This window comes from Pseudophryne corroboree, chromosome 2 (genome assembly GCF_028390025.1).
Source record: "Pseudophryne corroboree isolate aPseCor3 chromosome 2, aPseCor3.hap2, whole genome shotgun sequence".
NCBI classification, from domain to species: Eukaryota; Metazoa; Chordata; class Amphibia; order Anura; family Myobatrachidae; genus Pseudophryne; species Pseudophryne corroboree.
In genome coordinates this window covers 704,182,538-704,204,297 of record NC_086445.1, presented here as the reverse complement: position 1 = coordinate 704,204,297, position 21,760 = coordinate 704,182,538, and the positions used below count along the sequence as shown (strand labels likewise).

Here is a 21,760-nt window from a genome sequence, read left to right as displayed (position 1 = left end):
ATGGACTCGGTGGTGATTGACCTCTGTGGAAGATAAGTATTTATTTTTTGCAGACTATATTCTAGTCTTTTTCTCATTATGGCCATGTATGTTCCTCCCCCTTTTTCTTATGAAACTCTTAAGAATGCTGCAGCATTTATGGCTTTATCACCAGGTTCTCCTGTCATTTGTATGGGCGATTTTAACAATTTGATGGATTACTCCCTGGATAAATGGAGGGGGTCTTCTGACCCTAAAGTTCTGACTAGACCATCAGCTTTTGCCTCATTTATATATAGCCTTGGTCTGGATGACGTATGGAGGATTACAAATCCGCAGGATAAGCAATTCTCTTGCTTTTCTAAAACTCAATTTTTTTTCTAGAATTGACCTTGCTTTGGTATCTACATCTTTAATTCCTAGGGTACAAGATGTTCATTATGAATCCAGGGGAGTCTCGGATCATTCACTTTTATCCATGAAGGTTAATATGGAGAGCCAGAGAGGCCAGATATTTTGGAAATTGCAAACAAAAACAAAATACTGCTATAAGCGCCTAAGTAATAAGAATAATGGTATATTCTAATTCCCCTATGCGCTGCCGTGAGACACTGTGTGTGTGTCTTAAATGGCAAAACAAAGAAAACAAAGTAAGGCTGCGCTCATGGGAGTGGGAATAACCAGAAACAGGAGAGCCGACATAGAAGTAATAAAAAAGGATTTACTAATACCACATCAATTAAAAATTCAGAATGAATAAAAATAACATAAAAATAAATTAAGCACTTTCACTGGGTCACCATGAGAATACGAACAATAATGTCCATCCATATGGTATTCCACGAAGAGAGGTTACTGATAAGGCTCTAATATAAATAGAAAGAGTGTTCTAAATGGCAGAAACAAATGTTGCCAATGTATCTGAAATAGCAGCAGTGTCCCCCGTAGTAAACTTGCCGTGTACGGCAAAAGCTAAATGCACAGAGGAACAGCTCTCACTGACTGAGTATGCAGGTGACAAACACAGATCCGTTGGGGACTGAAACTACCGGAGATCAAACTGTGAAAACTCAGGTGGTGGATATTACCTCTCTCATGGGCTGGCGTCACCGAGCGTCCTCAGGTGAAGTCTACTGTAGAGCCCACTTGTATGTTGGCAATTGCGAGGGAGATGTAACTCATCCACTAATGCGGTCACCAGAGAGGAGTTCAAGAGCAGGATCACGCTGTGCACGGATGGAGGCAGAGATCGTCTCGTATCAGCTGGAAGCCATCCAAAGAGCTCACAGTAACCCCAGTGTGGTTGAAGGAGGAGCCTAATGCGTTTCATCACGGAGCACGTGACTTTATCAAAGGTATACCTCCTCTAGTTAGTGCCTCGGTATTTATAACAGTTACCGCATTTACAACAACAACAAGCCCTGGTTCAATGCCCAGCTCAGGCAACTTCGTCGAGCCAAAGAGGAGGCCTATAGCAGCGGTGACAGAGCACTATACAACCGTACTAGGAACTCTTTGACTAAAGGAATCAGGCTAGCAAAAAAGCGATTCTTGGACAAGCTGACAAACGATCTCTCCACCAATGACCCCGTATCTGTATGGAAAGGAATGCAATCCATAACCAACTATAGGAAAACATCAAAGTCCACCGCCATGCACCAAGACCTTGCAGATGAACTGAACCACTTTTATTGCAGGTTCGCAAAAGAAGTCCCCTGCAACCCAAACAATCACCTCTACGATGCCCCGAACACCGACGGCCAACCCCAGGCACTGCAAGTCACCCAAGAAGAGGTGGAGGCATTGTTCAAAAGGACCAAAACCAGGAAAGCTCCGGGTCCTGACGGAGTGTCACCATCTGCCCTAAGAGCATGTGCGGGTCAGCTCGCCCCCATATTCACCAAGATCTTCAATAAATCGCTGGAGCTACAGAAAGTCCCTTCCTGCCTCAAAAGGTCTACTATAGTCCCGGTCCCCAAGAAACCCACTATCACTAACCTGAACGACTACAGGCCAATAGCACTGACGTCTGTGATCATGAAAACGTTCGAGCGTCTGGTTTTGAATCACCTGAAAACTGTGACTGGCCCCCAACTGGACCCCCTGCAGTTCGCCTATCGCTCGAATCGGTGTGTCGAGGATGCAGTCAACCTGGGCCTGCACTACATTCTACAGCACCTAGACATTCCCGGTACCTACGCGAGGGTCCTGTTTGTCGATTTCAGCTCGGCCTTCAATACAATCGTCCCCAGCATCCTCCACCCCAAATTACCTCGCCTAGGGGTCCCAGAAGCTACCTGTTCCTGGATAATAGACTTCCTGACAGATAGGACACAGGTGGTGAAAGCGGGGGAATTCACCTCTCAAGCATGGTCCATTAGTACAGGGGCCCCTCAGGGCTGTGTCCTCTCACCCCTGCTCTTCTCCCTGTACACAAATGACTGTACCTCAGAGGCGCAATCAGTAAGGATCATCAAATTCGCCGATGACACCACCGTCATCGGCCTCATCAAGGATGAGGACGAATCGGCCTATAGACGGGAAGTAGACCGGCTGGCCCAGTGGTGCATCCACAACAACCTTGACCTCAACCCCCTCAAAACTGTCGAGATGATAGTGGACTTCAGGAAGAAGTCATCTAGTGCACCTCCGCTAACGATTGCTGACAGTGTGGTATCGCTAGTGAACTCCTTCAAGTTTCTAGGGACCACAATCTCCAGGGACCTTAAATGGGGGTCCAACGCTGACGCCACTGTTGGGAAAGCGCAGCAGAGGTTGTTCTTCCTCAGGCAACTAAGGAAGTTCAACATCCCACAGAAGCTTCTGCTCCTCTTCTACTCCGCGATTGTGGAGTCGGTACTGTGCTCCTCGATACTCGTATGGTACAGCTCCGCCAGCGCGAGGGACAGAAGCAGGCTCCAAAAGGTGGTCAGAACCGCAGAGAAGATCATCGGGGCCGACCTTCCCTCAGTCCAGGACCTGTACTTGTCCAGAGCTAAAAAGCGGGCAATGAAGATAGTAAAATACCAGCTACACCCCAGTCACAGCATGTTTAACTTGCTTCCTTCAGGCAGGCGGTTACAGGGCTGTCCCCGCCAGATCCACCAGAAGCCTCAAAAGTTTCTTTCCCCAAGCTGTCCGCCTGCTGAACTCCTGAACATTGACTGACTAGACGTACATGTAACTAACTTGTGTCCCTACGGTATACCTATCTGTGTAACTTTATTTGCCCGCCCCCCACACACACACACACCTGCTTACCTGTTACCTACTTGGCTGTTGTATAGCAAACCGAAGACAAATTCCTAGTATACCTGGCCAATAAAGCTGATTCTGATTATCGGTATCAAAACATAGGAAGCATGTAAATGATAGTTTATACATTAAAGTGACATTATAGGTTAACAGTTTGCATATGCACACATTTTCCTCTTTACATCTCCCTCTCAATTGCCAACATACAAGTGGGCTCTACAGTGGAGAGAGAGGTAATATCCACCACCTGAGTTTTCACAGTTTGATCTCCGGTAGTTACAGTCACCAACGGATCTGTGTTTGTCACCTGCATACTCAGTCAGTGAGAGCTGTTCCTCTGTGCATTTAGCTTTTGCCGTACACGGCAAGTTTACTACGGGACACACTGCTGCTATTTCAGATACATTGGCAACATTTGTTTCTGCCATTTAGAACACTCTTTCTATTTATATTAGAGCCTTATCAGTAACTTCTCTTCGTGGAATACCATATGGATGGACATTATTGTTAGTATTCTCATGGTGACCCAGTGAAAGTGCTTAATTTATTTTTATGTTATTTTTATTCATTCTGAATTTTTAATTGATTAATGTGGTATTAGTAAATCCTTTTTTATTACTTCTATGTCGGCTCTCCTGTTTCTGGTTATTCCCACTCCCATGAGCGCAGCCTTACTTTGTTTTCTTTATTTTGGTTATTGCATCCGGCATGGCTCTCGCAGATAGGTGAAGATCAGGAAGTGGAGTCCCAATGGGAGAGGTACCTCGGTGATAATGAGGGCACTACCTCTAAAGCAATAGTATGGGGCGCATTTAAGGCCTTCCTACGAGGCACTTCAATAATAGCGTATTGCTGCCTTAAAAGTGAACAGCAGGAAAAGTGGCGAGGAGTTGGAGGCAGAGCATCGTAGGTTAGAGGCGAGCTATATACTAGACGGAACTACTATGTCTAGGGATAGATGTCTTACGGCCCAATCTAATTGGTTACAGTTTCAGTCTGATTGTATATGCATAGTTTGATGTTCAATTCTTATAAATCCTATAAACATTCCGATAGAGCAGGTAGCTTTCTATCATACACCTTACCTAAACATGGCAAGGATCCTACACTGCCCGAATCATATGAGCTTATATCCTCGACTCCAACGGATGCTAAAAAATTCTAGCTAAGGTATTGGCTATTTGCCTAAACTCTGTAATTTCTTCTGTTATACATCCAGATAAGACTGGTTTTATGCCAGGGATGTCTACTGGTATTAATATTCGCCGGGCATATACACATCTTCAGGCGCCACACGGGGAAAGTCCACTTCTGTTTTGGTATCTTTACCAATGCCAATAAGGCATTCGACTGTTGAATGGCCCTTCCTGTGGGAGGTAATAAGATGTATGGGATTTAGCCCTAAAATTTCGAAGTGGATACAGCTACTTTATCAACAACCTAGAGCTAGAGTAGCGGTAAATGGCTTTACATCATCTTTCTCTTTAGCTAGAGGCACCAGGCAGGAATGCCCCTTTTCTCCTACACTGTTCGCATAAGTAACTGAACCACTGGCTTGTCGTATTAGAAAACATTCTGGTATCATGGGGTTGGAAATAGGTTCTAGAGAGGACACTGTAGGTTTACATGCTGATATTCTCCTTTTTCTGAAGGATTATAGGGTATCGATGCCATTAGTGTTCACAATTTTTGAGAAGTATAACATTTACTCAGGCTTAACTATTAACTGGAGCAAATCGGCCATTATGTCACGGAGAGGACCTCCCCCTACACTGCCCATGGTTTCTCTTCCTCTAAGTTGGGTATCCCAATTTAAATATACATTCTGCAGCAGTCACCAGTGTACCTTCCTTCTTCTTTCTTTAGGAAAATTAACAGTATGCTTAGTCCACTTATATGGGCTAACAAACGCCCCCGTATTAAGTTAGACACCTTACCTAGATCAAAAGTTGATGGAGGATTAGCCCTTCCTAATTTTAAATTATTTTACTATGCTGTGCAGCTTGCACATGTTACAGTATGGCTCCAGAATAATAGTGCTGATTCTCTTCATTCTGCTTTTATAAAACAATTGGTACCAGGCTGCACTCCTCTGCAATTACTATTAAGCGAAAAGACACCTTCCCCCCTTCTATTATAACCCAAGCGCTAAAAATATGGCAGAAAGCACAGGCTATAGTTGGCTTTTCTGAAATGGATCCAGAGACTTCTCTTTGGTATTCTAGCCAGCTAACGGAGTTGCGAGGCATGGATGGTAATAAAGTGTGGGGAGCTAGGGGCATATACTCCGTGGGCCAATTAAATTCTGCTGGGGGCTGAAGTCCTTCCAGCAATTAAAAGATGAGTATGCTTTACCCCAATCATATTTTTTCGGTACTTGCAAATTCGACACGCTATTCAGACTCAGTTTGGGGATTTTCCCTTGAATCTGACTCCTTGCCCTATTCGCATTTTCTTGCCTGCACTTGGACAGCAGAAGGCCGTCTCCCAAACATATTCATTTTTGTTAAACCATCAACATATGGATTCCCTAGCAGCTCTTCGTGCTAAATGGGAGCAAGATCTAGGCCTTATGAATGATGATGAGTGGTCTGCGCTTAGAGAACTCCCCCATGTAGCCACTACCTGTATTAGGTTTCAACAAATTAAACTATTTATTCTCCACAGAATGTATTTAACTCCAGTAAGGTTGGCTAAATATGGAGGACGCTCTTCAAATATCTGCCCTAAATGCACATATGTAGTGGGTACTTTCTGGCATCTCATGTGGGATTGTGTGCACGTCCAGAAATTTTGGATTGAGGTAAAACAGGCATTGGAATCTACGGGGATTGCACTCACACTTCCGACACCTAAAATGTGCGTGCTAGGAGCCAATGCGGAGGTAGTTATTGCCCGATCAGATGTGACTTATGTTAAAAATGCATGCGCGATGGCTAAGGTAATCATGGCGCGTGCATGGATGGCGCCTGATTGCCCGGAATTCTCCTCCTTTCTGGCACTAACCAACTCTGCAATTAAACATGAGCGATATGTTTATATGTGCAGGAATGCTAACACTAAATTTAATAAGATATGGTCGAAGTGGATGGGATCTCCGTATTTTAATGTGGGCGCTACAATATAGAACATATTTGCGAGTTGATTGTTTGTAGATAAAATATATTAGAAGGCAAATCATTGGAATCAGCAAGAGTACATTAATTGTATGTGGATGTAAGGTTTGTCTGTATAGGGGAATAGCATATTTATGTACTGCACTGGAATAAAAGGTTGGCAGTGGACAAAATATTAAAAATACTATTATGCATTATGTGTATACTCGAATTGGGTGTTCTATCGCAGACATTAGATAAACATTTTTCCTTGATGAGATATTCAAGTTCAATTAATGGGTTTGATAATATTATTATTATAAGGGAGGCCAAATATACTCTATCTTGCTCATGCGTGCGTAAATAAATTATATAAATAAACTCACACACAGACTTAATTAAATAATAACGTATAAAAAAATCACATATATGTATTATAATGGATATACATATTCACGGTTATAATATATAAATAACAAAACACAAATTGTGCATAATGACACAGTATACAGTATTTTTTTTGTATAGATAAAGCACAAAGTAAAAGCTTTAGGACTAGCTGGTGTGCACTGGCTCCTTCCCCTATGACCCTCCTCCAAGCCTCAGTTAGGATACTGTGCCCGGACGAGCGTACACAATAAGGAAGGATTTTGAATCCCGGGTAAGACTCATACCAGCCACACCAATCACACCGTACAACTTGTGATCTGAACCCAGTTAACAGCATGATAACAGAAGGAGCCTCTGAAAAGATGGCTCACAACAACAATAACCCGATTTTTGTAACAATAACTATGTACAAGTAATGCAGACAATCCGCACTTGGGATGGGCGCCCAGCATCCACTACGGACTATGAGAAATAGAATTATCGGTAAGTAAATTCTTATTTTCTCTAACGTCCTAGTGGATGCTGGGGACTCCGAAAGGACCATGGGGATTATACCAAAGCTCCCAAACGGGCGGGAGAGTGCGGATGACTCTGCAGCACCGAATGAGAGAACTCCAGGTCCTCCTCAGCCAGGGTATCAAATTTGTAGAATTTAGCAAACGTGTTTGCCCCTGACCAAGTAGCTGCTCGGCAAAGTTGTAAAGCCGAGACCCCTCGGGCAGCCGCCCAAGATGAGCCCACTTTCCGTGTGGAATGGGCTTTTACAGATTTTGGCTGTGGCAGGCCTGCCACAGAATGTGCAAGCTGAATTGTACTACAAATCCAACGAGCAATCATCTGCTTAGAAGCAGGAGCACCCAGCTTGTTGGGTGCATACAGGATAAACAGCGAGTCAGATTTTCTGACTCCAGCCGTCCTGGAAACATATTTTCAGGGCCCTGACTACGTCCAGCAACTTGGAATCCTCCAAGTCCCTAGTAGCCGCAGGCACCACAATAGGTTGGTTTAAGTGAAATGCTGAAACCACCTTAGGGAGAAATTGAGGACGAGTCCTCAATTCTGCCCTGTCCGTATGAAAAATTAGGTAAGGGCTTTTATAGGATAAAGCCGCCAATTCTGATACACGCCTGGCTGAAGCCAGGGCTAACAGCATTACCACTTTCCATGTGAGATATTTCAAGTCCACAGTGGTGAGTGGTTCAAACCAATGTGATTTTAGGAATCCCAACACTACAGTGAGATCCCAAGGTGCCACTGGAGGCACAAAAGGAGGCTGTATATGCAGTACTCCCTTGACAAACGTCTGAACTTCAGGAACAGAAGCTAGTTCTTTTTGGAAGAATATCGACAGGGCCGAAATTTGAACCTTAATGGACCCTAATTTGAGGCCCATAGACAGTCCTGTTTGCAGGAAATGCAGGAATCGACCCAGTTGAAATTCCTCCGTAGGGGCCTTCCTGGCCTCGCACCATGCAACATATTTACGCCAAATACGGTGATAATGTTGTACGGTTACATCCTTCCTGGCTTTGATCAGGGTAGGGATGACTTCATCCGGAATGCCTTTTTCCTTCAGGATCCGGCGTTCAACCCCCATGCCGTCAAACGCAGCCGCGGTAAGTCTTGGAACAGACATGGTCCCTGCTGGAGCAGGTCCTGTCTTAGAGGTAGAGGCCACGGGTCTTCCGTGAGCATCTCTTGAATTTCCGGGTACCAAGTCCTTCTTGGCCAATCCGGAGCCACGAGTATAGTCTTTACTCCTCTCCTTCTTATGATTCTCAGTACTTTTGGTATGAGAGGAAGAGGAGGGAACACATACACTGACCGGTACACCCACGGTGTTACCAGAGCGTCCACAGCTATTGCCTGAGGGTCCCTTGACCTGGAGCAATATCTGTCCAGTTTTTTGTTGAGGCGAGACGCCATCATGTCCACCTTTGGTTTTTCCCAACGGTTTACAATCATGTGGAAGACTTCTGGGTGAAGTCCCCACTCCCCCGGGTGAAGATCGTGTCTGCTGAGGAAGTCTGCTTCCCAGTTGTCCACTCCCGGAATGAACACTGCTGACAGTGCTATCACATGATTTTCCGCCCAGCGAAGAATCCTTGCCACTTCCGTCATTGCCCTCCTGCTTCTTGTGCCGCCCTGTCTGTTTACGTGGGCGACTGCCGTGATGTTGTCCGACTGGATCAATACTGGCTGACCCTGAAGCAGAGGCCTTGCCTGACTTAGGGCATTGTAAATGGCCCTTAGTTCCAGGATATTTATGTGAAGTGACGTTTCCATGCTTGACCACAAGCCCTGGAAATTTTTTCCCTGTGTGACTGCTCCCCAGCCTCTCAGGCTGGCATCCGTGGTCACCAGGACCCAATCCTGAATGCAGAATCTGCGGCCCTCTAGGAGATGAGCACTCTGTAACCACCACAGGAGAGACACCCTTGTCCTTGAAGACAGGGTTATCCGCTGATGCATTTGAAGATGCGATCCGGACCATTTGTCTAGCAGATCCAACTGAAAAGTTCTTGCGTGGAATCTGCCGAATGGAATCGCTTCGTAAGAAGCCACCATCTTTCCCAGGACCCTTGTGCACTGATGCACTGACACCTGGCCTGGTCTTAGGAGTTTCCTGACTAGGTCGGATAACTCCCTGGCTTTCTCTTCCGGGAGAAACACCTTTTTCTGTACTGTGTCCAGAATCATCCCTAGGAACAGCAGACGTGTCGTCGGAATCAGCTGCGATTTTGGAATATTTAGAATCCATCCGTGCTGTCGTAGTACTATTTGAGATAGTGCTACTCCGACCTCTAACTGTTCTCTGGACCGTGCCCTTATCAGGAGATCGTCCAAGTAAGGGATAATTAAGACGCCTTTTCTTCGAAGGAGTATCATCATTTCGGCCATTACCTTGGTAAAGACCCGGGGTGCCGTGGACAATCCAAACGGCAGCATCTGAAACTGATAGTGACAGTTCTGTACCACAAACCTGAGGTACTCTTGGTGAGAAGGGCAAATTGGGACATGGAGGTAAGCATCCTTGATGTCCAGAGACACCATGTAGTCCCCTTCTTCCAGGTTCGCTATCACTGCTCTGAGTGACTCCATCTTGAACTTGAACCTTTTTATGTAAGTGTTCAAGGCTTTCAGATTTAAAATGGGTCTCACCGAGCCGTCCGGCTTCGGCACCACAAACAGCGTGGAGTAATACCCCTTTCCCTGTTGTAGGAGGGGTACCTTGATTATCACTTGCTGGGAATACAGCTTGTGAATGGCTTCCAATACCGCCTCCCTGTCGGGGGTAGACGTTGGTAAAGCAGACTTCAGGAACCGGCGAGGGGGAGACGTCTCGAATTCCAATTTGTACCCCTGAGATACTACCTGCAGGATCCAGGGGTCCACTTGCGAGTGAGCCCACTGCGCGCTGAAAATCTTGAGACGGGCCCCCACCGTGCCTGAGTTCGCTTGTAAGGCCCCAGCGTCATGCTGAGGACTTGGCAGAAGCGGGGGAGGGCTTCTGTTCGTGGGAAGAAGCTGTCTGTTGCAGTCTTTTTCCCCTTCCTCTGCCCCGGGGCAGATATGAGTGGCCTTTTGCCCGCTTGCCCTTATGGGGACGAAAGGACTGAGCCTGAAAAGACGGTATCTTTTTCTGCTGCGAGGTGACTTGGGGTAAAAAGGTGGATTTTCCAGCCGTTGCCGGGGCCACCAGGTCCGATAGACCGCCCCCAAATAACTCCTCCCCTTTATACGGCAATACTTCCATATGCCGTTTGGAATCCGCATCCCCTGACCACTGTCGCGTCCATAATCCTCTTCTGGCAGAAATGGACATCGTACTTACTCTTGATGCCAGAGTGCAAATGTCTCTCTGTGCATCTCGCATATATAGGAATGCATCCTTTAAATGCTCTATAGTCATAATATATTGTCCCTGTCCAGGGTATCAATATTTTCAGTCAGGGAATCCGACCAAGCCACCCCAGCACTGCACATCCAGGCTGAGGCGATTGCTGGTCGCAGTATAACACCAGTATGTGTGTATATACTTTTAAGGATATTTTCCAGCCTCCTATCTGCTGGCTCCTTAAGGGCGGCCGTTTCTGGAGACGGTAACGCCACTTGTTTTGATAAGCGTGTGAGCGCCTTATCTACCCTAGGGGGTGTTTCCCAACGAGCCCTAACCTCTGGTGGGAAGGGATATAGTGCCAATAATTTTTTAGAAATTAGCAGTTTTTTGTCAGGGGTAACCCACGCTTCATCACACACTTCATTCAATTCATCTGATTCAGGAAAAACTACGGGTAGTTTTTTCACACCCCACATAATACCCCTTTTCGTGGTACTTGCAGTATCAGAGATGTGCAAAACCTCCTTCATTGCCGTGATCATGTAACGTGTGGCCCTACTGGAAAATACGTTTGTTTCTTCACCGTCGACACTGGAGTCAGTGTCTGTGTCTGGGTCCGTGTCGACCCACTGAGGTAACGGGCGTTTTATAGCCCCTGACGGTGTTTGAGACGCCTGGACAGGCACTAACTGAGCTGCCGGCTGTCTCATGTCGTCAACAGTTTTCTGTAACGTGCCGACACTGTCACGTAATTCCTTAAATACGGCCATCCATTCAGGTGTCGACTCCCTAGGGGGTGACATCACCATTATAGGCAATTGCTCCGCCTCCACATCATTTTCCTCCTCATACATGTCGACACACACGTACCGACACCCAGCACACACACAGGGAATGCTCTGATAGAGGACAGGACCCCACTTAGCCCCTTGGGGAGACAGAGGGAGAGTTTGCCAGCACACACCAGAGCGCTATATATGTATAGGGACAACCTTACAATAAGTGTCTATCCCTTATAGCTGCTTATATCTGTTATTTAGCCAAATAAGTGCCCCCCTCTCTTTTTTACCCTGTTTCTGTAGTGCAGGATGCAGGGGAGATTCTGGGAGCCTTCCTACCAGCGGAGCTGTGTGGGAAAAATGGTGCTGTGTGCTGAGGAGATAGGCCCCGCCCCCTTCACGGCGGGCTCTTCCCCCGCTTTTTTCTGGAAAACTGGCAGGGGTTAAATACATCCATATAGCCCAGGAGCTATATGTGATGTATTTTTTGCCAAATAAGGTAAATTCATTGCTTCCCAGGGCGCCCCCCCCCCAGCGCCCTGCACCCTCAGTGACCGAAGTGTGAAGTGTGCTGAGAGCAATGGCGCACAGCTGCAGTGCTGTGCGCTACCTTATGAAGACAGGAAAGTCTTCTGCCGCCGATTTATGGACCTCTTCTTGCTTCAGCATCTGTAAGGGGGCCGGCGGCGCGGCTCCGGGACCCATCCATGGCTGGGCCTGTGATCGTCCCTCTGGAGCTAATGTCCAGTAGCCAAGAAGCCCAATCCACTCTGCACGCAGGTGAGTTCGCTTCTTCTCCCCTTAGTCCCACGCTGCAGTGAGCCTGTTGCCAGCAGGACTCACTGAAAATAAAAAAACCTAAGTATACTTTTACTTCTAAGCAGCTCAGGAGAGCCACCTAGATTGCACCCTTCTCGGCCGGGCACAAAGATCTAACTGAGGCTTGGAGGAGGGTCATAGGGGGAGGAGCCAGTGCACACCAGCTAGTCCTAAAGCTTTTACTTTGTGCCCAGTCTCCTGCGGAGCCGCTATTCCCCATGGTCCTTTCGGAGTCCCCAGCATCCACTAGGACGTTAGAGAAATAATTACATTAAACAAAAAACAAACAAAAAAAAAGCCTGTCTAGTAAATAATATTCTGATTGGACCATACTCAGTAAGAGTAGCAGATTCCGTTTTTTAGCAGAATCTGCTACTCTTGCAATCGCATGCTGAGGGACGCCCATCGCAGGGCCAGAGCAAGGCCACCCAGCATGCTACCCGACACCCACCAACGGGATGCGGTCAAGATCCCTCCGGACAGAATCCCGGCGGTCGAAATACAGACGCTGGAATCCCGACCGGCACAATCCCGACATACTCTCCCTCCGCGGGTGTCCAAGACACCCATAGAGGGAGAATAAATTAGTGTGCCGAGCGTAACGAGCCCGCAAGGGGCTGCGTTCCGCTCGCCACCCCTGTCGGGATTCCAGCGTCAGGATTTCGACCGCCGGGATCCCGTCCAGCGCGATTTAGTACTGATCCCCCACCAACTGCAATCACACTGCAATTAGAGCGGAGAGATTAATGAGATGTACTCTGAATGGGCTTCAGTGCTCAGTGGAATACCACAGGGTTCAGTACTCGGTCCATTGTTGTTTAATATATTCATTAATGACCTAGGAAAGGGACTGGAAAGCACAGTATCAATTTTCATAGATGATATTAAGCTATGTAGAGTAATTAATTCAGACAAGGATGTTGAGTCTCTTCACAATGACTTTTCTAGACTTCAGGTCTGGGCGGATAAATGGAGAATGAGGTTCAATACAGACAAATGTAAAGTTATGCACTTTAAGACTAAGAACAATCAGGTAGCCTATAAACTAACTGGGGAAAATGTAGGGATAACCGTAGTTGAAAAAGATTTGAGAGTGCTCATCGACAATAAACTTGGTAGCAGTACGCAATATCAAAATGCAGCAACAAAAGCAAATAAGGTGTTAGCATGCATAAAACGGGGAATGGAGACAAGGGATTTGAGTGTAATCCTGCCACTGTATAAATCATTGGTGCGGCCACACCTGGAATATTGTGTACAGTTCTGGGCACCTCACTATAAAAAAATAATAATAATAATACAAATAATATGATATCTTGGAACTCGAAAAGGTTCAGAGGCGATCCACCAAACTGGTTAAGGGGTTAGAGGCACTGGATTATGAGGAAAGACTTAAAAGGTTAGATTTGTTTACACTGGAAAAGAGGCGACTGAGAGGGGACATTATTAATATTTTTAAATACATTAAGGGACAATACAAGGATTTATCAAACGATTTGTTTATTTAAAAAAAAAACACTACATAGGACACGAGGACATCCCCTGAGGTTAGGAGAAAAAAAAATTCCATGCACAACGGAGAAAAGGGTTCTTCACAGTAAGAACAGTAAAAGATTTGGAATTCTTTGCTAGAAAGGTAGTAATGGTGGACTCTATCAATAAGTTTAAAAATGGATTAGATAAAATCCTAGCGGAAAAAAATATCCAAGGATACAGCATTTAGTTAAAATAGAAAAAAAAAAAAAAAAAAACACCTCTATTATCCAGGTTGAACCCAATGGACATCTGACTTTTTCAACCTCAACAACTGTGTAACTATGCGCACAGCGGGCTCATCTCAAAAAATGCGGGCACATCTGAATTAGACCCTATGCTTGGCTATTTTGTTTGTACTCTGTATGACCAACTCAACTCCCAATGCAGACACAGTGCACTGAACCCAAGTTTCATCAGAAACATACCAACAAGAGCAAGTCAGAGAGATCTTGAACAGTAAAAAAAAAAAAAAAAAATCAATTATAACAGCAGTATCATGATTATAAAAATGTACAATAGAAAAACAAAAAACTGAAAATACATTTCTCAGCAGCAGCAAAACATGAAATAAACGATGGACTTACCCCAAGCTCCAGTGATGAATACTAAAAGGTATACAAAAAGTTCACAGGTTATTTTTATGTTGGATGATCCTGGGGACATCATGGTAAAAAGCCTGTGAAGGGAAAGAACAGTTAGTAAAAAACAAACAAAAAAATTGTCTGCACTCTATAGGACTTATTTGTATATTATAATTAATAATAATATTTATGGTAAGAACTTACCGTTGTTAAATCTCTTTCTGCGAGGTACACTGGGCTCCACAAGGATTAACATCGGGGTGTAGTGTAGGATCTTGATCCGAGGCACCAACAGGCTCAAAGCTTTTGATTGTTCCCAAGATGCACAGCGCCGCCTCCTCTATAACCCCATCCCCATGCACAGGAGCTAAGTTTAGTTAACCAGCACAATGCAGTAGCAGGTACCAGAGACGACAATCGCTCGTAGCCAATTACACCACACACTCACAGCAGGAGAGGGTGTCAGCGGCTATGCCAATACCAACCCAAAGAAGCCAAGTGCGTCAGGGTGGGCGCCTTGTTGAACCCAGTGTACCTCACAGAAAGAGATTTAACAACGGTAAGTTCTTACCATAAATCTCGTTTTTCTGCTGCAGGGTACACTGGGCTCCACAAGGATTAACATTGAGGATGTCCTAAAGCAGTTCCTCATGGGAGGAGAAGCACTGTAGCGGGCATGAGAACCCAGTGTCCAAAGAAAGCATCCTGGGAAGCGGCGGTATCGAAGGCATAGAACCTTGCAAAAGTGTTCCCCGAGGACCACGTTGCCGCCTTGCACAATTATTCAAGGGTCGCACCACAGTGGGCCACCCAAGAAGGTCCAACCGACCGAGTAGAATGGGCTTTTAATGGTAGCAGGAACCGGACGACCAGCCTGTACATAAGCATGTGCAATCACCATTCTAATCCATCCGGCTTGGAAGCAGGCCAGCCACGTTTTGTGAAAACCAAACAATACAAAAAGAGAATGAGATTTCCTAATGGAGGAAGTTCTCTTCACATAGATACGGAGAGCCCGTACCACATCCAAAGACCGCTTTTTGGAAGACAGCTCAGGAGAATTAAAGGCCGGAACCACAATCTCCTGGTTAAGGTGGAAGGAAAACACCACCTTAGGTAAAAAACCTGGCCGCGTTCTAAGAATCGTCCGGTCACGGTGAAAAATCAAATAGGGAGACTTACAGGATAAGGTACCCAAGTCCGAGACCCTTCAAGCTGAAGCAAATCGCCAGCAAGAAGGGAAAGCCACTTAAGGTCAGCAGAGGCAAGAGGCTCAAACGGAGACTCTTGCAAGGCCTCCAAAACCACCGGCAAGTCCCAAGGGGCCACAGGTGGCACATAAGGAGGCTGAATCCGCAACACACCCTGAGTGAATGTATGGACATCAGGTAGGGTAGCAATTATTCTCCGAAACCAAACCGACAAGGCAGAGATGTGAACCATGAGAAAGGCCAGATGCAGGCCTAAGTCCAGGCCCTGTTGTAGAAAGGCCAATAGTTTAGCCGTACTAAACTTGAAAACGTCATGATTGTGAGACGCACACCAAATAAAGTAAGCATTCCAGACCCTATGGTAGCTCCGAGCAGAAGCCGGCTTACGGGCCTTCAACATAGTTTGAACGACCGCCTCAGAAAAACCCTTGGCCCTCAGGACAGAAGCCTCGAGAGCCATGCCGTCAAAGCCAGACGGGCCAAGTCCTGGTAAACACAAGGGCCCTGAACGAGGAGGTCTGGTCATTGTGGAAGTAGAAGGGGACGATCCCACGAGAGATCCCAGTAGATCGGAGAACCAGTGCCGTCTGGGCCACGCTGGAGCGACCAGAAGCAGGTGTCCTCCTTCTTGCTTGAACTTCCGTATTACTCTGGGCAGGAGTGACACCGGAGGGAACACATACGATAGATGAAAGTTCCATGAAATTGCCAGAGCGTCCACAAACGCAGCTTGCGGATCCCTTGTCCTTGCTCAGAAGACCGGAAACTTGTGATCGTGTCGAGACACCATCAGATCCACATCTGGAAGACCCCACATGTTCACGAGAAGATGAAACACCTCCGGAAGGAGGCTCCACTCTCCAGCGTGTACGTCCTGACGACGGAGATAGTCCGCTTCCCAGTTCAGTACGCCCGGAATGAACACTGCAGATATGGCCAGCAGATGGCGCTCCGCCCACTGAAAAATCCGTGATACTTCCCTCATTACCATGCGGCTTCGAGTGCCGCCTTGATGATTTATGTACGCCACTGTGGTGGCGTTGTCCGACTGTACTTGAACAGGTCTGTTCTGTATTAGATGCTGGGCCACTGTCAACGCGTTGAACACTGCCCGCAGTTACAAAATATTGATCGGGAACAGAGACTCCTCCTTGGTCCACCGACCATGAAGAGAGTGTTGTTCCAACACCGCACCCCAACCTCTCAAACTGGCATCCATCGTCAGAAGGACCCAGTTGGATATCCAGAAGGGACAGCCCCTGCTCAATCGTTGGCCCTGAAGCAACCAGCTCAGTGACAGGCGGTGAGATCTGATCCGGTGAGGCAGGCCATCCCACTTGGTCAGAATTAACTTCTGCAGAAGGCGAGAGTGGAATTGAGCATACTCAACCATGTCGAAAGCAGACACCATGAGACCCAGCACTTGCATTGCCGAATGTATCGACACTTGCGGACGAGATAGGTAGCATCGAATCCTGTCCTGAAGCTTCAGGACTTTCTCCTGAGACCGGAAAAAACGTTTGTTGTGAGTGTCCAATAACGCTCCCAGATGTATCATGCTCCGTGCAGGAACTAGGGAGGATTTCTTCCAGTTGATCAGCCACCAGTGAGCTTTCATGCACTGAACCGTCAGATTGCGATGACACAGGAGAAGTTTTGGGGAATTTGCCAAGATCAACAAATCTTCTAAGTACGGTAGGATCCTGACCCCTTGACGGCGGAGTGTAGCCGTCATGACCGCCATAACTTTGGTGAAAACTCGGGGAGCCGTTGTCAAACCAAAGGGTAACGCCCGAAATTGGTAATGAAGGTTGCCCAACGCAAACCTCAGGTACTGTTGATGAGATACCGCAATAGGAATATGTAGGTAGGCATCCTGTATGTCCAGGGAGACCATATAGTCCCCAAGCTCCACAGCCAGAACAACAGAGCGCAGCGTTTCCATACGAAACTTGGAGACCCGCACATGCTTGTTCAAGGACTTGAGAATGGGCCGCGAGGACCCGTTTGGTTTCGGGACTAGGAACAGCGGTGAATAGTACTCCTTGCCTCTCTGGGCCAGAGTCACCTGTACTACCACTCCTGTGGTCAGGAGGGAATGTACCACCGAGTGAATAGTGTTTGCTTTTGCCGGATCCAGAGGAACATCTGTCAGGCAAAATAGCAGTGGATTGGAAGGAGGTATTGGCCCGTTTAGAAGACGACTTAGTCTTAGGCGGGTGAGAGTGACACTTAGATTTAGTCAATGACCGGTTCAAATGCTGTAACTGAGTGGAGATTTGATCTGCCCATGGCGGATTAATAGCAGGGACCATAAACTGCTGCAGTGGCACAGATGGTCCCACAGAGGGCACCAATTTAGTTACAAGCGTGTTTAACAGCGTGGAAAATGTAGCCCAAGGTGGGTCCTGTGAAGCCCCAGATGCTACCGACCCACTAGGGGGTTAGGAACCCCCTGAACCTGAACTCTCAGCTGCCATATTATCCTCCATTACGTCCACGGCCTCACTACCAAGCAATGTGGGAGAAGCCCCAGCATCGTTGCCACGTGTAGCAGACATAACAATGTGCACAGTATAGGGCAACCTGGTATAAGGTGTAGCAGCAATATACCTAGCAAGAGCACCCGTGAAGTGCGACTATGACAGCACAGATCGTGAGTTCAAGAGATATAAACGTGTATGGTGACTTTAAATCACAAGTAACAATACACAGCAGGTATATCTTGTGATACAATCCTATATTAAACAAAAAGACACCTGATAACACTTAGCCCCTTCAGGTATAGCAATATAGGAGTAGCACGCTGAGTGAAATACCCTGTAATGAGGCAACCACGCAGCAGCTACATGCACACACACATATATAGTCACAAGCGTACCATGCAGATATTATGCACCATAAAACTGCACTGGACTAGCAATACAAAGTAATACTCAATATAGCTATGTGTGTCAACAATACATATAACAAACACAGTAAAGACTCGATGTATATCACAGCGTGTTTGTACCACACAACCCTGAATGTATGCACTCTTTCATAACCAACACTGTCCCAGTGACAGGTAGAATACTTAAGTGTCCTGTAGGAAACACAGCACTGGCAATCAGGCGGTTCTAGAGAGGAGGATTTGCCCCAGCAGTCCCAGGAACAGCTCAGCTTATCTGTGATGGCCGCTGGTCGGGAGTGAAGGAGAGGAAAGCAGCTCCAGGGCGGGAACATTCACAGAAATGGCGCCCTGGGGCTGGGGGGAGGGGACACAGGTCCGACCTGCTCCCCCTGCTGGCATCCCCACTGGGCGCTGCGGGCAGCTTAAAACGGGGTATTTGTACAATAAAATCCCCCTGACCTGTGCCCATGAGTGTCCCTGGTGACTAGTGGAGCGGCTGCCCAGTAATCAGTGTCCACGCCAGCACGCGCAGCCCGTCTCCTACAGCCGCGCTGGATCGCAAAGTGCGGGCACAGAAACCCCGTACCTTCCCAGTAGCTGCGGCCCCACGATCCGGGAGGACGGCGGCGTGTGTGTGACTCACATTTAGAAGGAACCAGCGCCTCCGCTGCAGTGACCCGGCAACCAGGGCGCAGGAGTATACAGCGCCGCTGGGGGTGAGGGAGCTGCAAGCATAAAAGTCTGAGACTTTGCCTGCTGCAGCCCTTGAAGTCTTTTGTAGGGAAAAAAAAAAAATATCTTCTTTCTGTCATTTAGACTATCAATGGACTGCCTCAGGCAGCCCTCCTCCTGTTAAGTGCCTGCATACTGCATGGCACCAACTTACAAACTGAGCTCCTGTGCATGGGGGCAGGGTTTTAGATGAGGCGGCACTGTGCACTCTGGGAACAGTCAAAAGCTTTGAGCCTGATGGTGCCTCGGATAAAGATCCTACTCTACACCCCGATGTTAATCCTTGTGGAGCCCAGTGTACCCCGCAGCAGAAATCGTTGTTTCTCATTAATACAACTGTACACACTATATGTAATCTGTAGCTCCAATAAGAATAATGAAAGAAACCTCTATAGCCAAGTATGGTGGTTATGAAATTCAGAATATCAGCAGGAGTGGGAAGGTTTGCCTCCTAGGTAACAATTGATATATATATATATATACATACACACACACACACACACACAGGTTGAGCATCCCATATCCAAATATTCCGAAATACGGAATATTCCGAAATACGGACTTTTTTGAGTGAGATAGTGAAACCTTTGTTTTCTGATGGTTCAATGTACACAAACTTTGTTTAATACACAAAGTTATTAAAAATAATAAGAATTTACTTACCGATAATTCTATTTCTCGGAGTCCGTAGTGGATGCTGGGGTTCCTGAAAGGACCATGGGGAATAGCGGCTCCGCAGGAGACAGGGCACAAAAGTAAAGCTTTTACAGGTCAGGTGGTGTGTACTGGCTCCTCCCCCTATGACCCTCCTCCAGACTCCAGTTAGGTACTGTGCCCGGACGAGCGTACACAATAAGGGAGGATTTTGAATCCCGGGTAAGACTCATACCAGCCACACCAATCACACCGTACAACTTGTGATCTAAACCCAGTTAACAGTATGATAACAGAGGAGCCTCTGAAAGATGGCTTCCTAAACAATAACCCGAATTAGTTAACAATAACTATGTACAAGTATTGCAGATAATCCGCACTTGGGATGGGCGCCCAGCATCCACTACGGACTCCGAGAAATAGAATTATCGGTAAGTAAATTCTTATTTTCTCTATCGTCCTAAGTGGATGCTGGGGTTCCTGAAAGGACCATGGGGATTATACCAAAGCTCCCAAACGGGCGGGAGAGTGCGGATGACTCTGCAGCACCGAATGAGAGAACTCCAGGTCCTCCTTTGCCAGGGTATCAAATTTGTAAAAATTTACAAACGTGTTCTCCCCTGACCACGTAGCTGCTCGGCAGAGTTGTAATGCCGAGACCCCTCGGGCAGGCGCCCAAGATGAGCCCACCTTCCTTGCGGAATGGGCCTTAACAGATTTAGGCTGTGGCAGGCCTGCCACAGAATGTACAAGTTGAATTTTGTTACAAATCCAACGAGCAATCGACTGCTTAGAAGCAGGTGCACCCAACTTGTTGGGTGCATACAGTATAAACAGCGAGTCAGATTTTCTGACTCCAGCCGTCCTTTAAATGTATATTTTTAAGGCTCTGACAACGTCCAACAACTTGGAGTCCTTCAAGTCGTCTGTAGCCGCAGGCACTACAATAGGCTGGTTCAGGTGAAACGCTGATACCACCTTAGGGAGAAAATGCGGACGCGTCCGCCGCTCTGCCCTATGTCGAATGGAAAATTAAATAAGGGCTTTTATAAAACAAAGCCGCCAGTTCAGATACTCTCCCGGCCGAAGCCAGGGCCAGTAACATAGTCACTTTCCATGTGAGATATTTCAAATCCACATTCTTTAGTGGTTCAAACCAATTGGATTTGAGGAAATCTAAAACTACATTTAGATCCCACGGTGCCACCTTAGGCACCACAGGAGGCTGTATATGCAGTACTCCTTTGATAAAAATCTGGACCTCAGGGACTGAGGCCAATTCTTTTTGGAAGAATATTGATATGGCCGAAATTTGAACCTTAATAGATCCCAATTTGAGACCCATAGACAATCCTGATTGCAGGAAATGTAGGAAAACGACCCAGTTGAAATTCCTCCATCGGAGCACTCCGCTGCTCGCACCACGCAACATATTTTCGCCAAATACGGCGATAATGCTTCGCGGTGACTTCCTTCCTTGCCTTTATCAAGGTAGGAATGACTTCTTCCGGAATGCCTTTTCCTTTTAGGATCTGGCATTCAAACGCCATGCCGTCAAACGCAGCCGCGGTAAGTCTTGAAAAAGACAAGGACCCTGCTGAAGCAGGTCCCTTCTCAGAAGTAGAGGCCACGGATCGTCCGTGACCATCTCTTGAAGTTCCGGGTACCAAGTCCTTCTTGGCCAATCCGGAGCCACTAGTCTTACTCCTCTTTGCCGTATAATCCTCAATACCTTTGGTATGAGAGACAGAGGAGGAAACACATATACCGACTGGTACACCCAAGGTGTTACCAGCGCGTCCACAGCTATTGCCTGCGGATCTCTTGACCTGGCGCAATATCTGTCCAGTGTTTTGTTGAGGCGAGACGCCATCATGTCCACCATTGGTTTTACCCAACGGTTTAATAGCATGTGGAAAACTTCTGGATGAAGTCCCCACTCTCCCGGGTGAAGGTCGTGTCTGCTGAGGAAGTCTGCTTCCCAGTTGTCCACGC

At 46.8% G+C, this 21,760-nt stretch overlaps 1 protein-coding gene across 7 annotated transcripts in view; it reads right to left on the bottom strand.

Moving 5' to 3' along the window:
* Window positions 1-21,760, bottom strand: part of LOC135045631 (complement receptor type 1-like) — a 363,785-nt gene that overhangs the window by 280,042 nt on the left and 61,983 nt on the right. For all 7 annotated transcript variants that reach the window (XM_063955316.1, XM_063955317.1, XM_063955320.1 and 4 more), the window contains exon 2: window positions 14,279-14,370. In XM_063955316.1, coding sequence (XP_063811386.1) covers window positions 14,279-14,370 — 92 coding nt within the window. The remainder of the gene's footprint in view (window positions 1-14,278; window positions 14,371-21,760) is intronic.